This window comes from Stegastes partitus, unplaced genomic scaffold, assembly GCF_000690725.1.
Source record: "Stegastes partitus isolate 25-593 unplaced genomic scaffold, Stegastes_partitus-1.0.2 Scaffold98, whole genome shotgun sequence".
Classification (NCBI taxonomy): Eukaryota; Metazoa; Chordata; class Actinopteri; family Pomacentridae; genus Stegastes; species Stegastes partitus.
In genome coordinates this window covers 594,073-606,412 of record NW_007577829.1, presented here as the reverse complement: position 1 = coordinate 606,412, position 12,340 = coordinate 594,073, and the positions used below count along the sequence as shown (strand labels likewise).

General features: G+C 42.5%; 1 protein-coding gene across 3 annotated transcripts in view; it reads left to right on the top strand.

Moving 5' to 3' along the window:
* Nucleotides 1-12,340, top strand: part of ralgps2 (Ral GEF with PH domain and SH3 binding motif 2) — a 76,193-nt gene that overhangs the window by 29,129 nt on the left and 34,724 nt on the right. For all 3 annotated transcript variants that reach the window (XM_008277463.1, XM_008277461.1, XM_008277462.1), the window contains 4 exons: nt 3,841-3,924; nt 8,215-8,304; nt 8,410-8,502; nt 10,810-10,936. In XM_008277463.1, coding sequence (XP_008275685.1) covers nt 3,841-3,924; nt 8,215-8,304; nt 8,410-8,502; nt 10,810-10,936 — 394 coding nt within the window. The remainder of the gene's footprint in view (nt 1-3,840; nt 3,925-8,214; nt 8,305-8,409; nt 8,503-10,809; nt 10,937-12,340) is intronic.

Sequence of the window (12,340 nt, the reverse complement as noted above, 5' to 3'; positions counted from 1 at the left end):
TGCACATGTTGTTTTCTAATGTAGGGATTTGGCAGTAATTGCTTCACAACAAACACAGGCGGGAACCCCTCCTACGCCACAGCTTGTCAGAATGACAGGCTGGATGCATTCATCACCATGAAAGGTGGAGAAAATAAAGCTTTGGCAGCAGAGATAGAAACCAACAGTTCCATCATCCCCAAGGATTTAGCCCACCACCATTATAGCATGTTTTTAATTATTTTTGATGCATTCGCAACAATTATTACTATAACATCATCTTTAGCGAATGCTCTGGGGTATCTTTTTATAGCAACATGCTCGACCTGGTTTTTCTATACAACCGTAAAAACTAAGCATAAAACTTAAAATTCATGTACTAAAGTTACGCAAGTACAGCTACTCCTGGAAAACAAATTCTTTCCGTGGTGTACAGAGCAAGGTGAAGGAGGCTGCAGCTGGCTCCTACGTCCCCACCAAGGCTATACTTTAGAACCGTCTGACTGAGACAACATTGTATTTTATAGGTTTTTATTTTTTCATTTTTCCTTTCCTTTCCTTTCCTTTCCTTTCCTTTCCTTTCCTTTCCTTCTCTTCTCTTCTCTCATGTATTCTCTCTTTCCTCTGTTTAACCAGAACAGAAGCAAACTGGCAAATCTGTCAATAGTGGCACCATGTGTTTGGCATCACCTGGCAGTTTCGGGGCTTCCTCTGTCTCACTGCATCCCAAAGCACTATCCAGCAAACAGACACAACTGTTGCCGGTTTTCCATCGCAGTCCCTCCTGTCATCCTGAATAAATCTTATCACCACGATCTCCTCCTCTGTTCTTGCAGCGAGCGTTCTTGCTCACTTCCTCCCCTCCTCATCGTCCTTCTTTTTCCATCCTGTTCCTCGTCTTTATCAGCCTTTCCTGTCTTGGCCCGTGGCCTCCAACTTAAATTTCTCTGGGATCCCGACACACAGTTTTCCACTTACAATGCAGACCAAAACAAAAGGAATAGCTGTGGCATCTCTCATGAGCTCATCGCAATTTGTGGTTTTGCTGCAGCTGGTTATTTTATTCCGCTTGTACTTCGGCTTATATAATACTTCTTACAATGTACAATGTAAAGCAGTGTCTGCGCTTTGGGTTATGTAAAGTTTTTGGTGTGGTTAATAGTAATGTAAGCATCTAATCTGTGTTAATATCTTTGTTTGGATGCTTGAGAACATTTTTTTTTTTTCCGCTCCATCAGTTGATATTTATTGGTTGTTTTAACATGTCGGTCACTTAAATGTTCAGCCAGAGGTGACATCAGTTTTCTTTGACAGCCATAATGTTAAATATTCATACCCAGCAGTGTGAATGCCGCCAGCTTCTCTCGGCCCCATAGGACTGCGCTTTAATGAAAATGCTGCTCAACCAGACCAGCATGTGGAAATGACAGGCTGTCTGTGGTTTGGCAGAGCATGCTTTTTCTTTCTTTCTTTCTTTCTCTCTCTCTCTTTTTTTTTTTTTTTTTTTTACGGCACTTTTTTACTGCAGTATTTAAAACCTTCCCCTTACCAGAGCTGCCTCGTCAAAGCTTTTCTCCAAAGACTCAACTGTTGTCAGAGTTTTATTTAAAAGTTGCCTGCAGTTTGTAATGGCTGAGTGTTAGAAGAGGCTATAAAGGCATGAAAAAAAAAATAAAGGAAATAAAATCCTAATAGTTTCTGGAGAGGCTGGGGCTCAGTTCCCTGCTGGTTAAATGCACGAGACAACCGGACTTGGTTTGTTGTGGAGCTTTAAAAACACTTCGAGCTCAGCCGGATGGACAGATGGACGGACAGTTAGATTAGAAGACGGGTCCAGGTGGTCCGGTGTTGAAGGTTCGGCGTAGCTTGTTGAAATGTTGTGGTCGTGGCGTCTGCGTGTCAGTGCGACGCCTACCTGGGTGGCCGAATGGCGAGAGACACAAACGCTCCCACTAACTATAGAACGTCTTTGTTTTAGGAATCATCACCGACGCTATGTGGAAGAGAGAGAGAGGAGAATGATTGACACCATGGCAGGACGAAGGGAAGCGGTTATTTGAAAAGGACAGATGTTAAATAAATAATTAGCTCTCGTTGGTCAGACAGGCTCCTGCCTTCGGGTTTAACGCTACACTTTGACGGCACACCTAAGCACACAGGAGGCTGCACACAGACCAGCAGACCATGTAGGAAGATGCTCTTGGGTCTTCTGCAGTGTTTTATTTCATACCTTTAATGCTATCCATTCGTCTTCCCTCCACTTTACCCCCGTTTCGGTTTCCATGTATCCTAATCCTGACTCAGGCAACATGGACCCCAAGGCATCACCTCGCCCACGCATGAATGTCTGCTTTTAACATCTGTATTTGATATGTTGCCTCTTTGCCCCCACTGGCTGCCTCTGACAACCCAGAGACTCAACGCAGCTTCTCTCTGCAAGCAGACGTTCCGATGAAGTCCAGAGCCGTGATCAGTCGGTTGTTGCTTCCAGACGGTCGAACTACCTCACGGGGGGTTGTTGTGTGGGAGAGCCGCAGCCTGATTCAGCTGTTCATATTGTCAGCCGGGCTGGCAGGGATTAGGAGGAAAGCTTGCACAACATTTTTCCTACTGTTATGTCAGTGTCCCTGGCCTCTGGACAGCCTGCAGGGGCCAAAGGAGGGACTGGGTTCCCCTCGCAGCGTCTGTGTGGTCTCCGTCTTTACCTCATCGCTGAGGACAGGCAGCTAAAGGCCAAACTGAGTCCAGCCTGGTACTCAAAGAAACGACTGTTTGTGCGTAGCTGGAATTTTCTGTGTTCAAGTTCCAAAATCACCACTCTTCCTTTTAATAGAGTTTACTGAAATCGTTATCAGTACTGCTGCTTCCACAGCTGCTGCTGCTGCTGCTTTGGAAGACTGGAAGCGTTAGTAGAAGTGCAGAGATTGATTTATTAGCTTTTAACAGAAAATCAACAAATGGCAAATTCAATAACCCAATAGTTTAACAAATTCTTATGAAATCAAAAAACACATTCACTTATTACAGCTCCTCGCATGGGAAGTTGTGCTGCTTTTCTTTGCTGAACTACTTTCACTTTTTGACCTTTGGCAAGATGTTTGGAAGATGTCCCTTTGGTATTTAGTTACTTTGTGTAATACATGTTTATTATATTTAACATTTTATGCATTAAAAGTACTGTATTGTGGAGTGCGCTGGCTTTTTCTTGTGGTTTATTTTCAAACCAAGATGCATTTCTTTTTGCAAAAAGCATGGTGCGGCCTTATTTAACTGTGTTAGAAAACATCAGTTTGTGCTTTTGGTCTTCTTCTCTTTCATTGACATAACTACCTTTTACATTGCATAACCACAAACTGCAATTTGCCACCCTGTGCAGCTGCCTGAAATGAGAACAGGATCACCACTGTGCTCAAGATTACATTATTTGCAGTTAAAGGTTAAATTATTTATATATAGTTCTTTAAAAAGTTTTGTGTCAACTTTTGTTTTATGTAACTGTAGTTGAGCAACAATCATTCCACAGCTTAGTGATCAATTTTACATTGAAATAGTTTCAATCAATGGTGATTGCTCAGCTCCATCCTGAGGAAGAACGTGCTCTTGAATAACTTGTTTTTTTTTTTTTTTTTGCAGTCGCTCATTAATCAATCTGTCTCTTTGACTGGATCTTGTCTTCAGCATCTTTCTCCCCTCATCTGCTTTTCTCTCCGATCATATCCTGCTCTTTACTTCCTCTCCACTTCCCACAGAGTGACCTCTGACTAGGCTGTTGAATACATTCAGCAAAATGCTGCCATAAACAGAAATGCTCTGCGGCTCTGCACATTCTCTAAATTTGCATTATTGTCTGTGTGTTTGCAGGAGCTCTCAAGTTGCGGCTGGAACAAAAAGGAGAAGCACAGCTCTGCCCCAAATGTTGTGGCCTTTACCCGCAGGTTCAACCAGGTGAGACACGTACACCGTTTGCATCTATACCTCACTCAGTACAATCTCAAGTCTCACCCAAAAGCAAAGAGGGAAAACAGTCCCAGCAGTTTTATAGATTTATGAGCCTTGGCCATTGAGGTATGGAGAGATTACAGCTCTTCTTTCCATCATGTCCTCCGCCTCCATCCTCCAAGTATCAAATCATCACCCTAGCTCTCTCAGACGTGGTTGTTTTTGAAGCTGTGCTTGTCATGGCAGCTCCTAATAATCCCCATGTCTCCGTCCTGCCAGTCATACAGTTATATATATATCCTAAATGGTCCCCAGGTGAAGCAGGTCTGAGGGAAGGCAGCTTTTCTTTTGGTCCTTGTTTCTGGCGTTCATCAAGTTATTAATGTGCACGTGTAGGAGTGTGTTTGGCACGTCCCCCTTCCTCCTTGCCCTGTGACATCATCAACAGGAAGTTGTGGGTAATGATTCAAAGGGGTAGCCATGCCCTTTAATCCACTCCCAGTGTTTTTGCCAAGCTCCTTTAAGACCCACTTTACTGCCCTCCAGTATAAATATGAGATGATCTAATAAGAATGTGTTGCTGTGGAAACTTCTCCATGTATACCAGATCCCAAACGGTGATTCAAGATGTTAGCTGCACACATTCAGCTGCTGGGAGCCAAGGAAAATGAGCTTTCTGGATAATGGGACTTGGACAGGGAGGGCAGAGAGTCCCAGAAAGCCCCTTCGCATGAGCTGAAGCCATATTCTTCTTCCTTCAGTCCTCGTTTTGTTGGCGCTAAGCTTTGGAAGCCAATGAGGCTGAAAAGAATTGGCTAGGCTATTTAACACATTATGATGATGATGCACAGTAATTTGTCTTATTAGGTTTTCTACAGTGACAAATCAGCAGCTTGAAGTGTTTTTATCCGGGAATCATAGAATCAAAGGCTTAATAAAGAATTCACAGCTATAACTGAAGCAGAATACGTTATATTCTGAACATGTCTGTTAGCTCTTTAGATTTTCTCTACTACTGAACAGGCATTAGCACATCAGGGATGAGATCCCACTGTCAGTCAGCTGTCGTCTCCACCACAGGCCAGATCTTAATCTCCATCCCTTCCCTTCCTCCCCTCAGGCCATTAAGTTGGTTGATCTACAACTATAAGCTTGTGGATGGATCTGTCTGCTTCCGTTTATTTATGATTATTGAAACGCCGGGGCCTCGTAGCTCCATCTGGAGGCCTTGATACTCTCATAAACACGGCCCCAAAAACATCATTTTTGCTCGAGGACATAATATGAAATCTGTACAGACGGAGCTCTGTCTGCAAAGCCCTCTCGCTCACACACTCGTGATTGCACCTATGTGGAGCGCTGCCGTCATGAGTGACCTCATCACTGTGCAGTTTTGGGAACCGAAGCAGACGGAGACACATTCCCTGTAATGAACCCCATAGGTATAGTGATTCTGGAGACATGCTTTGTCCAAACTGACCTCAGATATCAAGAGATTAGGCCGCTGAGGAAACTAACTGTGAAGCTGCACCGTGTTTTGCTCCCAGACTGGAATCACATTTTACAATTACTGGAAAGGCTTTTCTACTGTACAGTGGAAGAGGAAGGTCATTTTTGACAATGGGAGCTGCTTCTTCACAGGAGGCCGCTATAGCAAGCCAATAGATCCATAATCAGCCAGTGGAAGTCAGAGTCCACCGTCGATACATCTCCTGTCCATTTTCATCACTCCCCCCAGTACGTCTCTCTCTGCATTACTTCATGTGAAATGGTGAAAATTAAGAACACATGGCCCTGTTTCCTGTTGATACACTACCTCATAGATTGAACGTAGTGTGATGTGTGCATCATGTGTTTATAAGAGAGGACGGGGAGCGAGAGAATGAGTAGCTGGATGAATTTATCTTCTCACTCCTCAGCTCCTCTCGTCTTCTCTGAAAGAAAAACAAGTCTCGGGGCTGTTTCCAGGAAAAAGTAGGCAAAGACAGCTGTAGGTTTAGAATTTGTGTGGAATCAAGAATCAAGAATGTTGAAAAGCTCGAAGAAGCTGCCACACACTCACACGTAATTTATAGACACACAGAAAGATCACACCTCTTGGTCTGTGGCTTCAGTAGTGGAATGTGGGCCACATAGGTAAAGTCAGTTAATCAAGGAGACAAAGAAGAGTAAGAGAAATGTGCAAGTAGCAAAGTGAGAAAATGCTTCAGAAACGGAAAGTATGCTAGTGTTCGAGGGAAACATGGAGATGGTCAGTCTGTCTGTCTTATCAGAACACTATGTGCAGACAGCTGTGGGCTTTGAAAGCCCTGAGAGCCCTGCGGCATTGAAGGCTAACTTCCCTTCCCATTACCTTCTCTCTTCCCTCACTCGTCTCCCTTTTCCTCTTTCCATTCCCTCTCTCCCAGGAGCTTAAACAGTGATTGATTCACTCACTTTTCTGTTTGTGTGTATGTATAATCAGAACTTTGGCTTACCAGCATTCTCCCTAAAGAGACAGATTTCCGACATCACTCTCGGTCTGGCCAAGTACTCTGAACACACACACACGTATCCACCATCTCCTCCTCCTTTCTCAGTTGACATATCAGGAGTTATAGTGTGTATCTGTTGTGTAATCACCTGGCATCCAGCGGATTTTCCTCTGAGGGTCTTGTTTTTCCTTAAGAGCTGATTCCTAACCGTCTCTACACTGCGTGCACAGTTATTAGGCAAATTGTATTCCTCAGGAATGGTTTTATTGTTGACCAAATACAATGCCCTCAGTCAGTCCAAAATGTAATCGAACCTCAAACCAGAATGTTTGACAAGGAAAAGGTAACTTTTGTCTTTCTCAGGGGGATATATAAGTATGCACAATTATTAGGTGAGTCACTTACAAAAATCATTTTTCCCAACTGTCTTGTTTATTCTCAGATTTAGTAATTGAGTATAGAAGGGCTGCAGACTAACATTTCCACTGGTGGCTCTGGTGCTACCAATTATCTCAACTCTTCACTTACTAAACATCTGCTTCAATGTTCAATAGACACTACAATTTACTGATGTTCCATAAACACCTCATGTGCAGGTGACAGCTACATGCTAGCCAGCCAGCTTTAGCACATTCAGAAAGGCGTGTAACCAAAAACTAGCTGGGAATGTCAGATTTTAACCAAGTTTAAAGCAAGTGGTTTTATCTACATGGACTGCTTTTACAAGTCAGGCTGGGAGAAGCTGACTGATCCAGAAAAAGTAAAAAGAAATCTCCCATAGTTGTTTGTTTTAGGTTGAGATTTGGTGACTGCAAAGACTATAGGATATGCTTCACATCATCTTGGTATTCATCAAACCATTCAGTGACCGATTGTGCCCTATGGATGGAGGCATTGACGTCCTGGAAGAGATCACCTACATCAGGATAGAAAATTATCCCTCAGAACAACTTTTTATGAGTTTTTGAACCCAAACCATGCCAACAAAATACAACCCAAAGCATAACAGAGCCACAGGAGCCCGTCATTTTAGGAGTCAAGGGCTCAGGTTTTTCTTGTAATTCATCTCCCATCTGTATATTGCAGTTTTACATTATATTGGCACTGTAGGATAATGGGATTGTAGTAGCTTTACGGCCATTTTTTCCCAAGACTTATGTATTTGTTTTCTGCATCTATGTTGAGTACTTGCAACAAAATGTACCATCATCAACTGGTCATGTCTCAAAAGTGTCGTTTTTTTTCTGCAGCTGTCTGAAAGGCATTTTTACATTTTTTGTATTTTCAGTGTTAGTTAAATCTCTGTTTGGCCCATTTAAGTTGAGGTAGTGAAACTGCCCAATAATTATGCACATTTTAATGTGGGGTGTTAATCACTGGAGGCCACATCCTCTCTCATTACACAAATACATATCTCGTGAAAGTGATTAAATCCAAAATGCATTCAAGTTTTTATGGTGTGGAGTTGGAAAATATGCATAGAAATAATGATGAGGTCAGAATACTTACTTGCTTCATAACAGCAGTGTAAAAGAGTGTTTCCATTAACAGTCTAGCCCTGTGTTCTATATTGCTATGATTTATGTGAGGTTCAGCCCATAGCTTTCATGACTGTCTGCAGGTCTTGGCTCTGGACTGAAAGTCTGGAGATTTAGCGAGCCAACACTCCCCGTCACTCTTTTCATATACCTGATATCCTCATTGTGCTTTGAAGATTGTAACATATGAGAGATACAATTTTCAATAGTATCTCACTTCTGTTTCGGGTGAGTTTGTGAGTGTTGCTCGGTGCCGTAATCCCCTGTTTGTGTGTGTTTTCCAGACGAGTTTCTGGGTGGTACGAGAGATCCTCCATGCGCAGACGTTGAAGATCCGAGCCGAAGTGCTGAGTCTGTATATTCGCACTGCCAAGGTAAACACGTCCACACAAAACATGACGTTATTGTTCTTTATCCCCGTGAATATTTGCTGCGTAAACTCAGCTTAACGATGTTTGATGTACTGTAACTTTTCATAGAAACTCTGTGACATGAACAACCTCCACGCAGTCATGGCTGTGGTGTCGGGGTTACAGAGCGCTCCCATCTTCAGGCTTACCAAAACATGGGCGGTGAGTTTATTTACCTTACTTTGAAGACACATGTGGTTTATTAGTGGAGTGCTGTCGATAAACAGGAATTTCACGAAGATCTGTACCAAAACACCGGACATATAAACTAAGTCTAATAAAAACTAGCACAAGTGACATGTCAAGATGGAAAAGTTTTAAAAAACAAAGAAAGTGAAATTTTTAGAACATTCAGGAAAACCTAATGCCACACTGTTTCATTAGATAGAAAGAGAGTTTAACATATTCCATTAGTGGACCTCATTCTCTCAAATTCTATGGTTGAGTTCTTTAGAGAAATTGCAATTTCATGCTGGTAATGAAACACCCGGCATTTGCATACAGACTTCACAAGATATTGGGTTATGAAGACATTTTGAACCCGTTATTTATTTGTAGACCAGTGTCCATTTTACAAACATGAGAGGCACAACTACTCTGTGTTCTCAGTGAAGATGTAGAGCTTACATAATGACATAATGATGCTCTGATGTAATGGGGAAATGTCTTAAACTTTGGTCTACAAAACCACAGGACCTTCTTTTAGGCATTTAGTGAAGGCTGTTGCTCGTCACGATATAGGGCACCTGCACCAAGACAGAAGGGCTCACATGCACACAAACACACACATGCACACACACACGAGGTCTTGGTCTCACTGTCGTCACACAACCCGTACAGTTCCTGTGTCTGCAGATCAGCTTCTCTGTGGTCAGATGCATCAATTGTGCTGCCATAATTTGCAGTGAAGCTGCCTCGCTGTTGTAGACTCAAGATTTGTAGCTCTGACAAACAGACGCGCACAAATATGCACACAAATAGTCCGTCTCCAACTGGAGAGATACTACGGTAGCTGACACTGGTGTAGCCAGTCAGCAGGAAATATTTTAACACAGCCAGCTAGTTTAGGCTTTCTACAATGCTTGTAGTGGTGTTCTAGTAAGGATGTTAATGATCAACATGGTAAGAATTTAATCAATTAAAAATGTGTACACCAAAAGATGAAAGACATGGATGTCAGAAAATGTATTGTAGATTAGCTGTAGTGCCTGGTTGTACCACTAGGTGGAGCCTGTTACTGCTTAGTACTGTAACACCAGTGGAGGTGGTCACTCATGCTACACACAGTTCTATGTTGGCAAGTGGAAAACGCTACATAGGTTTAGCTAGCAACAGGCCGCCATGACAAATACTTCTGTGATGCATAATGACTTCTGGCCAAAGTGTATGTTACAGCATCTATGTTAAATGAGCTGATTCAATAGGACATCATTCTTGTTTACTCAGTGGTGCATGTAGCTGAGCAGCTTTTGCATTCAATACAACTGATCTGTTGGCTATAACAGCAATAGTTGTTATAGTAATGCATGATAACACTGCTGTGTATTGGTTCAGAAAATTATTCAAATTTTGCATTCCTGTTTTATTCTTTACAAAATGTCTGAATGTAAAGTCCTATTTGCTCAGGACTGGTATTACCTAGGGGCCTCACGTGATTTACAAATCCCTCTCCATGTCTTTGTTTTGTTGTGCGTATTCCTGTGGGATATACAAAGTCTTGTGGGTTTTCTTTTATTAATGGCATGATGTTCTCATAAAATTCTAAAGGCAGGCCGCTGAACAAGTGTTGGACATGTTAAAAGACAGCAGTATGTTCCCGACCACAGGCCGCCATGCACATTATCCTGTCATCTGACTATCCTTTGATCCTCCTTTTTGCTCTTCTAAGGGATTTGAGGTCATTCTTTCTGTGAATCGGTCCATGCTGTGTAACAACATGAGCCTCCTGGATTTGCAATTATGAATGAATTTCCAAGCTTTCATTCATAATTGCCAGGGCAGCCTCCATAATTTTTAAGCAGGAAGGAGGCAGAAGAAAGGATTAAAGAAAAATAAAACAACAACAACCCGGAATCACCACAACTCTGATTCTCAGTTCTGGCAGAATATAGTTGGTAGTTTTCAGACGGATCTTGTACGATGAAAATTATGGCCATGGCAGATTCACATGGGATTAAAATCACAGATGACCTCTGCAAATGCTAGAAGTCACAAGAACTGCCGAGGTATTACTGCCCTGTACAAATAGGCCTAGATTCTTTTCTTATAAGCTGCAAATCACAGCAAGGCACCACCAGCTATGTCACTTATTTTACGGAAAAATCGGAATCAAAAGTGAACACTTACGAATTGACAGAACAGATTTTATCGTCTCTTCCATTGTATTTCAGTGTGTTGTGGAACCATTCTGGCTGTTTCATGCTCTCCTTCTGTTCCCTCCCTGTTTGTCTGTCTCTGTTTACCTCATAGTTACTGAGTCGGAAAGACAAGGCAACATTTGATCGGCTCGACTACCTGATGTCCAAAGAAGACAACTACAAACGTCTGAGAGACTACATAAGCAGCCAGAGCATGGTCTCTTGTATACCATACCTAGGTAATGGACACACTCACAGACCACCCCGACGCTTGGGTGAACTAAGATACCTCACTGTTACCTTCTTATCTTTATGGGCTGTTTGCAGGCTAAAGGTTGAGCTAATGCCAAGCGGCTTGGCCTAACAAAACCTGCTGCGTATGTGTGTTTGGTATCATTGTCTCATTGATCATTCAATACGACGGTCATCAGTTGGGCAGTCATTCATGTTTTATTGCTTGTTGTTCTTGTATTCCTCTGTCGTCTCTTTTTCAGTAAGCTGCTTGTTTCCCCTTTAGCTCTTTTTTTTTTCTTTCTTGGGTTTCAAGCTTGCTTGGCTTCTACGAATTGAGAGAAGTGATTTGTCGAACATAAATTTGCTGCTCAACATCCCAAACTTCCTTTTAGCTGGAAAAAAATACATGAATCAGCAAGAAAAATAAGAAATAATTATAATAATAACGTCTTTTTCCTTTCCTTTAATATTTATTGCCTCTCGGTCTTTGGCTCAGCAGTATGACATCACACAGAAATCGCATTATGAGCTGTGCAAAGGAAAACGCTTAGCCCACGTGTGCGGTTTTACTGCTGTACTGTTTGTTCTTGTTTTGACTCGACAATGACTGGATGACTTTGATGCTGGTTACCATCCGGCTCGTATCATAGCTACTGCTGTGTGATTCAAACTTAGATGCTCGAGTATGCACAAACAAACACAGACACACGCAACAAAGAGCTCACGAGTCTGTTTGTCATTAAATAAACTTTAAACCGTCCAGTTTCTCCACCATTCTCCGTCATGGAAGTCTGGAGGTAATGACAGAGGCTGAGACGAACGTAAAGCTAATGCTGTGAAACGGCACACGTTTGCCAACTTTAGTGTCGTGAATCAAAGGGAAGCGCTCTCTTTTTCGTAAGCGTTTGAGTGATTTGCGACCAGTCGGTCTTTCTTCGGGTGGAGCTTCGCTGAGCGCGTACGTGCGAGCGGACGGCGTTTCCTTACAGTACGTGCTTGTCAATGATGCGTGTCCATGTGTGATGTGACCAGCTGGCCGTCTTGAGCGCTGGATCGAGCCAAGTTGACACACAAGAGGGAAATCGTCGCTCTCTTGTTCTCGGACATTCCCCTCTATCATAAATCCTGGTGGATCCCTCTGAGAGAAAGCAGGAATGAATGAGTGGGATACTGAAAGCCGCAGAGCTTGTTAGAGAGCATCACTCCCAATGTAAGTGTTGGGTGTGTGTGTAATGGTTAAATTTGGGTTAGGTTTCTCCTGATGTCTTAGTCCATGTGTTTACCTCTTTGGTGGCTAAACAAAGTACCTGTTGAATTTGGCTGTAAGCATAAATTAAAGTCCCAACCCACAGCAACGAGTTAAAATTACCAAGTGTGTTTTTCTATGTAGTAAATATGCCATAGGTGGG